At 45.0% G+C, this 12,893-nt stretch overlaps 2 protein-coding genes across 2 annotated transcripts; both read right to left on the reverse strand.

Annotated features, from left to right (window-relative positions):
* Positions 1–2,200: 2,200 nt before the first annotated feature.
* GARIN3 (golgi associated RAB2B interactor family member 3) lies at positions 2,201–4,815 on the reverse strand. Its single transcript, XM_053567240.1, has 2 exons — positions 4,123–4,815; positions 2,201–3,343 (listed from the first exon to the last, which is right to left on the reverse strand). The coding sequence occupies exons 1-2, from the start codon at positions 4,735–4,737 to the stop codon at positions 2,201–2,203; spliced, it is 1,758 nt and encodes a 585-aa protein (XP_053423215.1). The 5' UTR covers positions 4,738–4,815.
* Positions 4,816–10,759: 5,944 nt separating this feature from the next.
* LOC128569126 (FUN14 domain-containing protein 1-like) lies at positions 10,760–11,227 on the reverse strand. The gene has a single exon (XM_053567241.1). The coding sequence runs from the start codon at positions 11,225–11,227 to the stop codon at positions 10,760–10,762; it is 468 nt and encodes a 155-aa protein (XP_053423216.1).
* Between the last annotated feature and the right edge of the window lie 1,666 nt (positions 11,228–12,893).

Consider the following 12,893-nt stretch of genomic DNA (forward strand, 5'->3'; position numbering starts at 1 on the left):
TCCTGGGCACAGACAAAAGCCCATGGTCTCCAGAATCATTTTTCTCACATCCAGCTTTTATTATCTGCTGTTAAAAATTTAACAACTTTCAAGCACTCATTTTAAAGATTTTTCAAAAAGTAAAAGACAATGTACTTTTTTTACAATAGAGATTTTGCGAATATATAATTCCATTTCTAATATAGTATTTTTTTTAATTTTTAGGATTAACTTCCACATGTACACATAATTTACATAATTAATGAGTACACAGTATTTTGGACTATTCTATTATTTCTTAATAATATATTTAAAAATTTCCATGTTTCTATAGTCTAAGTATTCTTTTTGTGTCATTTAGAATTTTTATTTTGGTGGCGCCTGTGGCTCAGTGAGTAGGGCACCGGCCCCATATGCCAAGGGTGGCGGGTTCAAACCTAGCCCCGGCCAAACTGCAACAACAACAAAAAAAAATAGCCGGGCGTTGTGGCAGGCGCCTGTAGTCCCAGCTGCTTGGGAGGCTGAGGCAAGAGAATCGCGTAAGCCCAAGAGTTAGAGGTTGCTGTGAGCCATGTGATGCCACGGAACTCTACCCGAGGGCGGTACAGTGAGACTCTGTCTCTACAAAAAAAAAAAAAAAAAAAAAGAATAGAATTTTTATTTTATACTTATTGGAAGATATCTTTCAGTTTGAGATTTTTGTCATAAATCCATCTTGCACATATGTAAAATGGAAAACATTGGTAAAATAAATTGGTTAGGGCATTTCTAATATGGTGACAATGATGTATAATTGCCACCTGGCTGACAGCAATTTAAAACAATCCTGATCATGCCAATGGGTGCTGACCCCCTTCGTAGGGGAGGATGCGTGCATTTATCAGATTACTTGGATAACTGTGGTAAAACAATCCTGATTTCAGAGATGTTAACATAAAAATAAAATAATAAACTCCCCTGAACACACCTTCTTACTTAAGAAATAGAATAATTCCTACTCTGTTAACACTCAGTGTGTGTGCCTTCCAGGTCAGATAACCCTCCTTTCACACTATAGATAGCCTGTATCCTGAATTTTGTGTTTATCGTTCCTTTGGTCTTTTTCTATACTTTTGGTTTTTTCCTATACTTTTAACAAATATGTACCCCCAACATTGTTTGACCTCATTTTTTGAGCTGTTCTACAAATGGACTATATTACATATATTTTTCTTATTTACCTTTATTATCCAACCTTATGTGAGATTCATTCATGCTCACATGTATAGCTGCTATTCATTTTCACTGTTGTATATTATGTATTGTAGATATATACTATAGTTTATCAATTCTCCTGTCTGATGCCTATTTGGGCTGGTTCCAGGGTTTTGGTATTATAAATTGTTTTACTATAAACATTCTCCTAGCTGCTTCCTGACAAGCATACTATATGTGATAGTTTCTACAGTGTATGTACCTAGGAGGAAGGAAGATTGGTAAGGTTAGATCAAGAGTCAGCAAGCTTTTTCTGTAAAAGGCCAAATAATATTTTAAAATCCTATAGGCCATATGGTCTCCATGGCAACTACTCAAATTTGTTGTAGTGTGAAAGCAGCCATAGGCAATATGCAAATGAATGGCCACTGGTATGTTCCAATAAAACTTTATTTACAAATCCAGGAAGCTGGTAAGATTTGGTCCTCAGAACATGGTATGCCAATTTCTGCTCTAGATAAATGGACTTCCTATTCTAATTGCCTATAAATGCTGCTGCACTCTCTCCTTCCTCCCCCAACTTCCCCCGAGGGGAGATGAATCTTATCTTTGCTTAGTCTATGAACTGGACTGAATGTCCATGTTCAGAGACCTTCAGGAAAGGAGAATAGGCATGGGGACATGGTGGTAGTGATACATCCCAGCTTGTAGTCGGTGACTTTCACAGTCTTGGGGAGCCAAAGGCAGGAAGGGGTTGAGGCAAGGCCAAGTACTCAACTTGGCTCTGCTGGGCCTGGGTGGGCAGTGGCTGGGATCTCAGCCTGCAGCACAGACACCATCACAGGAGCCACTGTGAGGTCACTGCCAGGCTATGGGACAGGAAAATTCAAACAGGAGATAGCATTTCTTTTGGAGTTGTATGGTTTCCTTTATTATTAAACTGCAGTAAAGAAAGCTGGAATGGGCTCTCTCGAGACACTTCCCTGAGCCCTGGGTCTCCATTGCAGCTTCCTGCCCTGGCTCCTGTTTAAACGGATTTGGTTTCAAAGATTATCATCTCTGTCGTCTCAGACGTCACAGTGCCACTTATCCTCCCCAGCTCCTCGCCATCCTGGGCTTTCTCCACCTTGGCCTCTATGTTACGTTTCTCTACTGTCTTAGTCACGATATCTACCTCTCTATTTGCCGATGTGACTGTAACTTTTGAACCAGAAGAGGCTCTGAGGCTTCTCAAAAAAGAGCTGATTTTACTGGCTTTCTTACTCAAAGTGCCTGAGCTACTGGCAGATCGGCTCTTCCCCAGTTTGTGAGATGACCTTGACTCCTTTCTAGTGGTGCTGTGGCTGGAGCTTTTGCGAGAGGAGCTGTGTTTCTTGTCCCTTGCATGTTTCTTGTCCCTTGCATTGCTCTGTCCTTTTTCCTTTTTATCATCTCTCACGTTCTTGTGGCCAGATAGGGACCGGTGGGAGGATGTTTTCCGGTTCTTGTCTCCCCCTTTTCGGTGGTGATGGGAACTTTTCCTACTAGGATTTCTGTCCTTCTTTTCTCTTCTTTCCCTTTTTTCCTTCTGGGCTTCAGCACGGGGCTGGGAAACCTTCTGGCTTCCGTCCCGCTCACTCATGTAACCCTCACTCTGCAAGGTTGATACGAGGGGTCCCACCACCCCAGACGTGCCAGTCGTCATGGCGCCTGCAAACACCACACTCGAACTGCTCTCTTGGGAGATACTGGAAGCCCCTGTAGTGAAGCTGGATGTACCGGCTGAGGAGGTGCTCACAGCACCCACCAAGGCCAAGTTAATGCCATCTGAGGCTATACTGGCAGCACCTGCTATGGTCTTGCCGGATTCACTTTCTCCTGGATTCTTGGTGGCTGTTCCCACCACAGCTGCGGTCACTTGGCCTGGGCCTGTGGGCTTGATTGATGCTACGCTCAGAGTGCCCGTTGCAGGGCTCATTACCCCTGCTACTGTCGTGCCACTTGCTGTCCCTGCTGCGCCTGCTGCGGTCCCTGTAGTGCTCGTGGCTAAGGGAACTGCACTAGCCTTGTGGCGGGGGGAATGTTGGATGCCCTCTCCCCCGGCATAAGCAGAAGAGGAGGCAGCAGACACCCCGAAAGCCTTGCAATGCCCAACTTCATTCCGATCCCCTTCTCCACGGATTTCTGAAACCTGCACAAGGGGAGGAGAAACAGGTGAGATAGAAAGGGAGGCCAGAAGTTTCTGTGCCTCTTCTGTTCTAGACCTGAGCAACTCAAGGGCTTATAGTTAGAAGAACCTTGGAAATCATCACGTCCCAGTCTTGCTCCCATTTGTTGCAAGATTCTATCTACAGCACCCCTTGTCCATTGGTCCTCAGTTTTGGTTGAACAATTCTAGTACCATCATCTTTGTACTTTTTATTTTAGGCATTTGTGCTCTGCAGGGCAGATTTCTCGAAGTGTGATTGTCAGGTCAGAGGATACACACATTTTGCATGTTGGCAGCTACTAAAATTGTGCATGTGTGTGTACACACAGAGGTTGTGCTCATTTACCCCCAAATCAGTGCATGGCAGTCAGGGGGAGATAGATCATGACTCAAAGAAAGGAAGGACTTCCTCATTGTTAAAAATGTTCCGCAACAAACTGGACTACCTGGGTTGGGTGGTGAGTGTTCAAGAAGAAAATGGACAATCGGGATGCTGTAGAAGGGGTTATAACCCTGGGGGCAAGACAGGAGTAGCTGACACCTATTGTCTCTAAATTCAGCCTTCTAGGACACTGGAGAAACACTTGACTCTCCCAGTATGTTAAGTCCCGGAGTGGTAACTATTTGGTCTGGAGGCCTTGCCAATGGAATGCCTTTTCCAGGGGGAGCTTCAGAGGGCACTAAAGGCTCTGTAGGAACAGCTTCAAGCTGCTCTCCCAAAGAACCCTGCCCTGTTTCCTTGCGTCTCTGTGGATGCTTACCCCTGAGCTTCTGTTGTCCTCTACTGTGTCCGCAGTTTGCATGGTCGGAGTGGTGCTGGAGCTTTCTGCTGGTGGCCTCAGGAGATAGACAAGTTTTTCCCAATAGCAAAAGAGGTCTTCTCGTGCATCTGAGGAGGGACACAGCTGCAGATAAAAAGTACGGCCAGTGGCGAGCTTCAGACGAAGCTGCTGTTTCTCACGGTCGTGAATGGAGATCTTCACAAACTTCAAGGGAAGTAGCCTGGTGAGCTCTAGAATCTTTATGGGCTTGCGACCTTTCCCCTTCATGTGCCTCCCTAGTCTGGCATGCTCTTCACAGACCTTAGCTGGTCGGGCCAGCAGCATGACGTCAGGTAGTGGGAGGACAGGACTGGTGGAGGCAATGCCCACAGTCACCATTCGGACACGGTTGTGCACATCAATCACCTCTCCTTTTTTGCTGATCTGGATAAAGTCACTCTCAAACATTGGTGCATACTTGAAAATGTCATACTCTCCTCCCTTGTACAGCTGTCGTTGCAGGTCCCCCATGGAGGTGTTGAACACACCCATTGAACGATAGCTGTGGGCTGTGTAATAAGGTAACAAACATTCACTGCTCATGGTTTTCTTCATTTAAGACAGCTCCGCCAGCCACGAATTGAGTCCCTGAGAAAGAGAGGGAGTGAAGGCAATTGCCCATCTCCCTGCAGGGCTTCTGCCTAAATGTCCTTACCCCACCCCATTTATCCTCCTCTGTCCTTTGTGACCTGTCGCCCTCACATACCCCTCTGTCCTAGCCTCCAAGCAGCCACCCCTTGCAGCAGCCTCCCTCCTTAAATCACCATCTCCATGGAGGGCACACTGACCCTGCCAGGGTTTAGGTGTGGGTAGGCTGGATATTCTTTTTAATCAAAATGTTTGGGTTCGCACCCATAGTTCAGCGGTTAGGGCGCCGGCCACATACACTGAGGCAGGCAGGTTCAAACCCAGCCCAGGCCTGCTAAACAACAATGACAACTGCAACAAAAAAATATCTGGGCGGTCAGGCGGCACCTGTGGCTCAAAGGAGGAGGTTGTCGACCCCATATGCCGGAGGTGGCGGATTCAAATTCAGCCCCGTCCAAAAACTGCAAAAAAACCCCCCCAAAAATCCGGGCCGTGTGGGAGGCACCTATAGTCCCAGCTGCTTGGGAGGCTGAAGCAAGAGAATCACTTAAGCCTCAGAGTTTGAGGTTGCTTTGAGCTGTGACTCCATGATGCTCTACCGAGGGCAACATAGTGAGACTCTGTCTCAAATAAAAATAAAAATAAATAAAAAAATATTCAGATGCATAATTTATGAAGCCACTCTGCTTTTGTAAATATCTGGGTTGTTTCCAGTTTTGTTGCTATTACAAAGACCCCTGCAATCATCATTTTGCAGATGTATTTTTGCTTCTGCTGAGTTACTTCCTGGGGACAAAATCCTGGATATAGACGGTGTGTTTGCTAAGGGTAGAGATCCTGTCCAGATTGTTGTGCTTGCAGCCCAGTGCATAGGTAGCATGGTGCTACTGCACGGGGCTTCTGCTGGCTGTCAGAGACATTGGTTTCCAGGATATGGAAGGTTTTCTCACCCACTTTCTCATTTGAAGCAGGTTAATTTTAAAATATATCATTTTATGGTAAGGAAACTGAGGCTCAGGATCGTCTTGCTTGGAATCAGAGTGCAAAGCCGGATTCTGACCCAGTTCTTGTAACCAGGTTAGAGCCGGGTCTCCATCCCAAGCTTCGTGGTTCACTGTTAGACTCTTGTTCATCTTGTTCTTGGTGTCATCAGCAGCTAGCAGTATGTGTAGGGCCTTACTTGGAACCGGGAATCCACAGAGGTCTTGAATCACCATAGGATTTCCCACACTGCTGTGTTTTCTGCTTCACGTTTGATGACTACTTGATACACCACTGACATTTTGTTTCTTTGAAAAGCCCTTCAGAGAAATTGTGGCAAAGATACCTTTCTGGAGATTTTCTTTTTTTGTTTTTACTTGCACAAGGTGAAGAATTCAAATTCCCCCTCCTCCAGTTAGAAAACTACTTCCAAAATAAACGTACACCTCCACCACCCCCAAACTCAAGGACTACTATGTGGAGGTCTTGAAATAAACTTCAACCATGAGATATTCCTTTTTATACCCCTAGTGATCATGGAAGTGGCTAACATATTGAAGATTTTCAGTGAACATGAACTTGCTTGTGCCCACTGAGATTCATTCTTCCATTTATTGATTCAATAAAATTTAATGAGTAAGTATTTTGTTTGGGACCATCTGGAAAAGAAAAATGCAAAGATCAGATTCCCTACCTTGGAAGAGCTACTTTTTTAAAAAAATGTTGAATGACTTCTCTCTATGAAAGAACAAAGTGACTTATATTCTTTTGTAAGGGAATAATCACTAAAAATCAACACTATTAGATTTAAAAATCAGAAGTTTTATATATTTATATAAATATACTATAGAACTATATGTTCTCTCATAAGGCCATTTGTGATGAATAATAACAAGAGAAATCATAATTATATTATTGGGAACTTACTATAGCATAAGCCAGCCTTGGTGCTAATCACTATACATTCTTTAAAAAAATTTAATCTTCACAACAGCCCTGTAACACATAAATATGACTACTATCCCTAACTTATAAAGGGGAAATCAAGGCTCAGAGAAGTTAAGCAATTTCACCAAGGTCACAAGAGACCAAAAGTATATTGAAGTCCCAAAATGTGGGAATAGTTTAACTAGAATAGAAGACAAATGTGCAAGTACCAAAGTACTAAGCAGCATGATTTTTTTTTTTTTTTGAGACAGGTTCTTGCTCTGTTGCCTAGGCTAGAGTTCAGTGGCATTATCATAGCTCACTACAACTGCAAACCCTTGGGCTCAAATGATCCTCCTGCCTCAGCCTCCAAGTGACTGGGAGGTGCACACCACCATGCCCAGATAAATTTTATATTTTTTTGTAGAGATGGAGTCATTCTATGTAATTCAGGCTGGGTTCAAACTCCCATGCTGAAGCTATTCTCCCACTTCAGCCTCCCAAAGTGCTGGTATTACAGGTTTCAACCACTTAGCCCAGCCTCATGCTACATAAATTTATCCATTTATTCCATTAATATTGTTAATTGTCTACTTTGTGACAGACCCTGTTCTAGGTGCTGAGAATTCAGCAGTGAACAAAATAGACAAATATCTCATGAAGCTTGTACATGTAAACAAGTGAATTATATGGTATATCCCATGATAAGAGCTGTGAATGAGAAGGTAGTGGTTAAGGAAGGCTCAGTGAGAAGTGACCATTGAATGAAGCCATAAAGGAGATCAGGGAGAAACCATGCATATGTCTGGGGGAAAGAGACTTTCAGTTAGAGGGAGTAGCAAAGACCAAGACTCTAAGGTGAGACTGTGCCTGGTATGTCTGAGGTCCTCCAAGCAGACTGCAGTGATGAGTATGTAATGAGTTAGGGGGAAAACAGTTAGAGATGAGGCAACTGGAGAGATAGTAGATGGTAGATCATGTCAGACAGACCTTGAACCACATAGTGCAGTCTTTGCCTTTGCTCTGAATGGAAGATGATCTGACTCACATATATCAAGGATCAATCAGGATGCCATATTGAAAAGAGATTGTAGAAGTCCAGGGGAGATGGGGGAGGGGGTGTCGATGCTGGTAGGTAGGATGTGTGAAAGTAATGAGAAGTGATCTGCCATTAGAACACACTTAGACTGAGGCAACTAACGTGTATACTGACATTGAACAATCTTCAGTAAGTGTTAGCAAATACAAAAAGCAAGTTGCATGACAGCATGTATGGTATGTCATATATGCTTGAATAAAAAATTTAAAGGGTGTGTGTGTGCAAAAGAATGCACAAGAAACTGGTGACTTGTCTGATGAGAAGAGCAGGATTGAGACTTTGTTTTCAGGAACATTCTCTTTATGCCTTTCAGATCTTCTTGCATATACTACATATATAGAAAGAAATAACCTTTTAAGTTTATGATTTATAAAAAGTTATGCCAGTAAAATTATATTCTTAGACTATTTATTGATTCAAGATCTGATATAGAAAAGAGGCAAATAATTTCATTTAAATTTAACTCTTTCTGACACAAAATTTCAGAATTTGAGAACAAACATACAAAATATCATTTAAAGTTTATTTCCTGATTTTTCCTTAAAACCTGATGAAAATTCAACGTTTAAAATCTGACGGATTGCATATCATTCAAGATGTAGTTGTTTTCTTATGTATGTTTTTAAAGTAGAGTCTTGCTCTGTTGCCCTGGCTAGAGTACAGTGGCATCATCATAACTGACAGCATCCTCAAGCTCCTGTGCGCAAGTGATTCTCCTGCCTTGGCCTCCCAGAGTGTTAGGATTACAGACGTGAGCCTCTGTGCCCAGAAGAGATATAGTTACTGATTGCCCACTGTGAGCCCATCGTATGCTGACATCATTCAGGTTGTCAAAATATGTTTCAAAAATTTTAAACCATAATCCTTTTATGATTATAGAAGGAACATATGTCAAGGATTTAATTAAGCCAGTAATGGGAAAACCAGCAGAATCATAAAGCTAGTTCAAAGGAGAATTAAAGGAATAGGCATTGGAGAAAGAATGTGAAATAATGTTACCAAGTTAGATACAAACCACTCCAGTGTTTACAATGCAATCAAATCATAATTTGGGGGTCATCCCTTCTATTACACAGAACTCACTTGCATCTCTTCTCAGTGAAAATCTACAAGTTACTGTGAAACTTCAGAGAGCTGAGACTTTAATCAGTAATAGATATCCTTCTTAGGCTATCTAAATTTTAGTACATTTAGTTAAAATGTACTAAAAATTAAATTGTAATGGTTGTACACCTCTCTGAATATATAGAAAAAGCCACCAAACTGTACACTTTCAATGGATGAATTTCATGGTCTGTGAACTAAATTTCAATAAAGCTGTTAAAATAACAGATAGCAATACTTCAGTCTTCTTGATCCAATCCCATTGTCTCCCTTCATTCTTTTACATAATTAAAAATAATCCTTGGGTAGGCATGTTAAACAAAGCTTTACTATGACATCAAAGGTACTTGTTGGTTGTGTCACATGTTTTTTATTTACAAATTTTGGATAATGTTCTTAATAAGGAATATGGTGGAGCATGCATCAGCCAGGTTCCTCCCCCAGAGAGCACATAAGCCAGTAGGGGAACATACATGGAAAAAAACAGAGAAGAAAAGTAGACAGCAAATAAATATGTGGTAGAATAATAATGAATGAATGGTGACCATAATAACCTTTGCCACTATATTCACAGCCCATAATAATCGTTTCATAAGAAGAGAAACTACCAAAACCACAACTCTAAGGAGAGTTGTTCATACATTTCAAATTGGCCCAAGGTTGAAGGGATGTGACCAGTGATAACACAAAACACCACATATAAAGTATTGAGTATATGTAAACACATGAGATCATAGGTGGCTGAAGGCTAAACATGCATCTAAATGTGGGAGGATGTTTCAGTAACTTTTGTTCTCCATTTATGATTTTGAAAATCAAGGCAGGCACACAGTTATTTATAGCCTTTTCAATGAGTATGCAGCATAGGGGGGCACTGTGAGCTAGGCAGGATGTGAGGGTGGGGAGATTTCCATACTGTACACAATATGTACCTGCTGGGTAAATCCCCTGGCCTAAAACGCAACCTGCGGTCTTTTTATGTCACTGCTGCTGAGCTGAGGTGGCGTGGGCTGAACTGCGGTCAGCCTTAGGCACCCAGGACTTTAGGAAGCCAGCCCAATTTCTTCCTTGCCTTCTGGCTCAGAAGAGACCACAGTCACCTAACTTTCCCTGAGGGCCAGTATGCAAATCAGCTTGCTCGTGCCTTGAGTTTAAAAGAAATATAAGCTAGAGCTAGTATACATACAGGTAAGAAGCCAGACAGGCAATCAAAATAATTTTATATCTCAACATTATCTTCCAACTAACTTCCTCCTATTCCCCCACCCACCCTCTGCACCAGTCTTGCTTCTGCCCTGCTCAGGGCATTTAGCCCCACTCCCCACCCCAACTCTTCCCTGCTCATCAAAAATCTAGGACTATTTCCCTCTCTTCACCTTCTATTATGCTCTATTTATAAGCCATGAAATGTCCTACTTCAGTCTGCATCTATATTTCTTTAAGGTTACACTGAAGAAGTTTTCTCCTAAAAGCACGCGCGCGCACGTGCACACACACACACATACATAAATAACAAAATAGTAAATATTAAAGATAAAAATCAAGATCAGAAACTGTAGAGGAAAATGGAGGTGACTGATTCAGGACCTGGGATAAAATGATTATTTTAAGTAAATATTAAATTTAACTCTGAAAAGGTAAAGAAAGAATGTAAAATAAATATTAACATTATCTCTGAAGGATGAGGTTAGATAATAATTTTTATTTATTTGCAGATCTGTTTTTTCCCCTAAGAATATACTTTTATATATATTCTTAATATCGTCTGGCTAGTTGGTTTCTCCTTGCCCTGCAGACTTTGGCAGCACATACTGTTGAGAGACCACCTTGTTGCCACCACTTCTCTTTTATCAAATCTACAGTAGAACATTCATGTCCTTAAGATGCAAGGCCTAGCAAAAAGCCTCCCACAAAGCCGCTGGAGATCGCCATGTTCTGTTTGATAAACTCAGTGGCTTCTTCACTTACGTTGTTGATTTGAGGAGCTGCGTTATTAGCTCGTTTCTTAATCTGTCTTTTTGCTTTGTTTACATCTTTTTCAACTCTTTTCCAGTCGATCTGCACATAGCCGCTGTGACTGGCAATCTGAAGGAGAAGAAAGCCACCGCCTACTGCCGTCGCTGCAAGCTTTCCAACTTTCCGCAACAAAAATCCCACGCACCAGCCGGTCACGCCACCCAGGACAACCTGCGTAGCTACTGAGTATTTTTCAACCATCGGTCCGGAACTGTGGCCAAACGCTCCATTCCACCAGTGCTGTCTTCTCGCATAGTCAGTTAAATCCAGCACCTCGTAAGAGCTGTCATCACTTTCATAGTCGCAGGGAGGGAGGTTCCGGGTGGCCATGATACCTCCGGTGGCCCGTCCTGGGGGGGTCCCCACCAGGTTCCGGGTGGCCATGATACCTCCGGTGCCCGTCCTGGGGGTTCCCCACCAGGTTCCGGGTGGCCATGATACCTCCGGTGGCCCGTCCTGGGGGGGTCCCCACCAGGTTCCGGGTGGCCATGATACCTCCGGTGCCCGTCCTGGGGGTTCCCCACCAGGTTCCGGGTGGCCATGATACCTCCGGTGGCCCGTCCTGGGGGGGTCCCCACCAGGTTCCGGGTGGCCATGATACCTCCGGTGGCCCGTCCTGGGGGGGTCCCCACCAGGTTCCGGGTGGCCATGATACCTCCGGTGGCCCGTCCTGGGGGGGTCCCCACCAGGTTCCGGGTGGCCATGATACCTCCGGTGCCCGTCCTGGGGGTTCCCCACCAGGTTCCGGGTGGCCATGATACCTCCGGTGGCCCGTCCTGGGGGGGTCCCCACCAGGTTCCGGGTGGCCATGATACCTCCGGTGGCCCGTCCTGGGGGGGTCCCCACCAGGTTCCGGGTGGCCATGATACCTCCGGTGGCCCGTCCTGGGGGGGTCCCCACCAGGTTCCGGGTGGCCATGATACCTCCGGTGGCCCGTCCTGGGGGGGTCCCCACCAGGTTCCGGGTGGCCATGATACCTCCGGTGGCCCGTCCTGGGGGGGTCCCCACCAGGTTCCGGGTGGCCATGATACCTCCGGTGGCCCGTCCTGGGGGTTCCCCACCAGGTTCCGGGTGGCCATGATACCTCCGGTGGCCCGTCCTGGGGGGGTCCCCACCAGGTTCCGGGTGGCCATGATACCTCCGGTGGCCCGTCCTGGAGGGGTCCCCACCAGGTTCCGGGTGGCCATGATACCTCCGGTGGCCCGTCCTGGGCGGGTCCCCACCAGGTTCCGGGTGGCCATGATACCTCCGGTGGCCCGTCCTGGGGGGTCCCCACCAGGTTCCGGGTGGCCATGATACCTCTGGTGCCCGTCCTGGGGGGGTCCCCACCAGGTTCCGGGTGGCCATGATACCTCCGGTGGCCCGTCCTGGGGGGGTCCCCACCCGCCCGCCTCTCCCCGGCACTTTGAGGGCCGTTCTAGGCCGAAGTAAAATTCTGTGGTTTCTTTTTGCCTCTACTCCCTTATCCTCCTTATCCTGGTGCATTTGTTGCAAGATTTTAAACAAGGCTTTTCCAACCTGGTTTCAATTGAGGTCTCAAGGGACTGTAATTATATGATTAAAGGAATCAAGGACCTCCATACCCTAAAATGAGGTGCTGTATCATTCATGCGTGACCTAACAAGAGGCAAAAGAGGTCCCGTCAGTAACAGCGCTCGCACACCTGCAGCCTTTGGAAAACACGGCTTGTAAAATCTGGAGAGAGAGTTTTATGCACTCCCTCTCACAAGCAACCCTGGGGTCTGGGGGAGTGGGTGCTTGCTTCCACCAGAAGCCAAGTGATGGGGACCTTAAGGGACTACTCAGGGAGGACCGGTGTCTAAACGCCACTTAGAGAAATATAATGGTGAAAGCTTGTGGAAGAGCTGCTTACTCGGTGTCTGAGGGAAAAGAGGCTATGCTTGAGGCAAGTGGTATGTGCACCAATGTCAGGGTGAAGATGCCTGAGGCTTCCAGGAGAGCCAAGTGGTGGGGTTCATTTGCAGGGAAATTTCAC

This window comes from Nycticebus coucang, chromosome 17 (genome assembly GCF_027406575.1).
Source record: "Nycticebus coucang isolate mNycCou1 chromosome 17, mNycCou1.pri, whole genome shotgun sequence".
Lineage (NCBI taxonomy): Eukaryota > Metazoa > Chordata > Mammalia > Primates > Lorisidae > Nycticebus > Nycticebus coucang.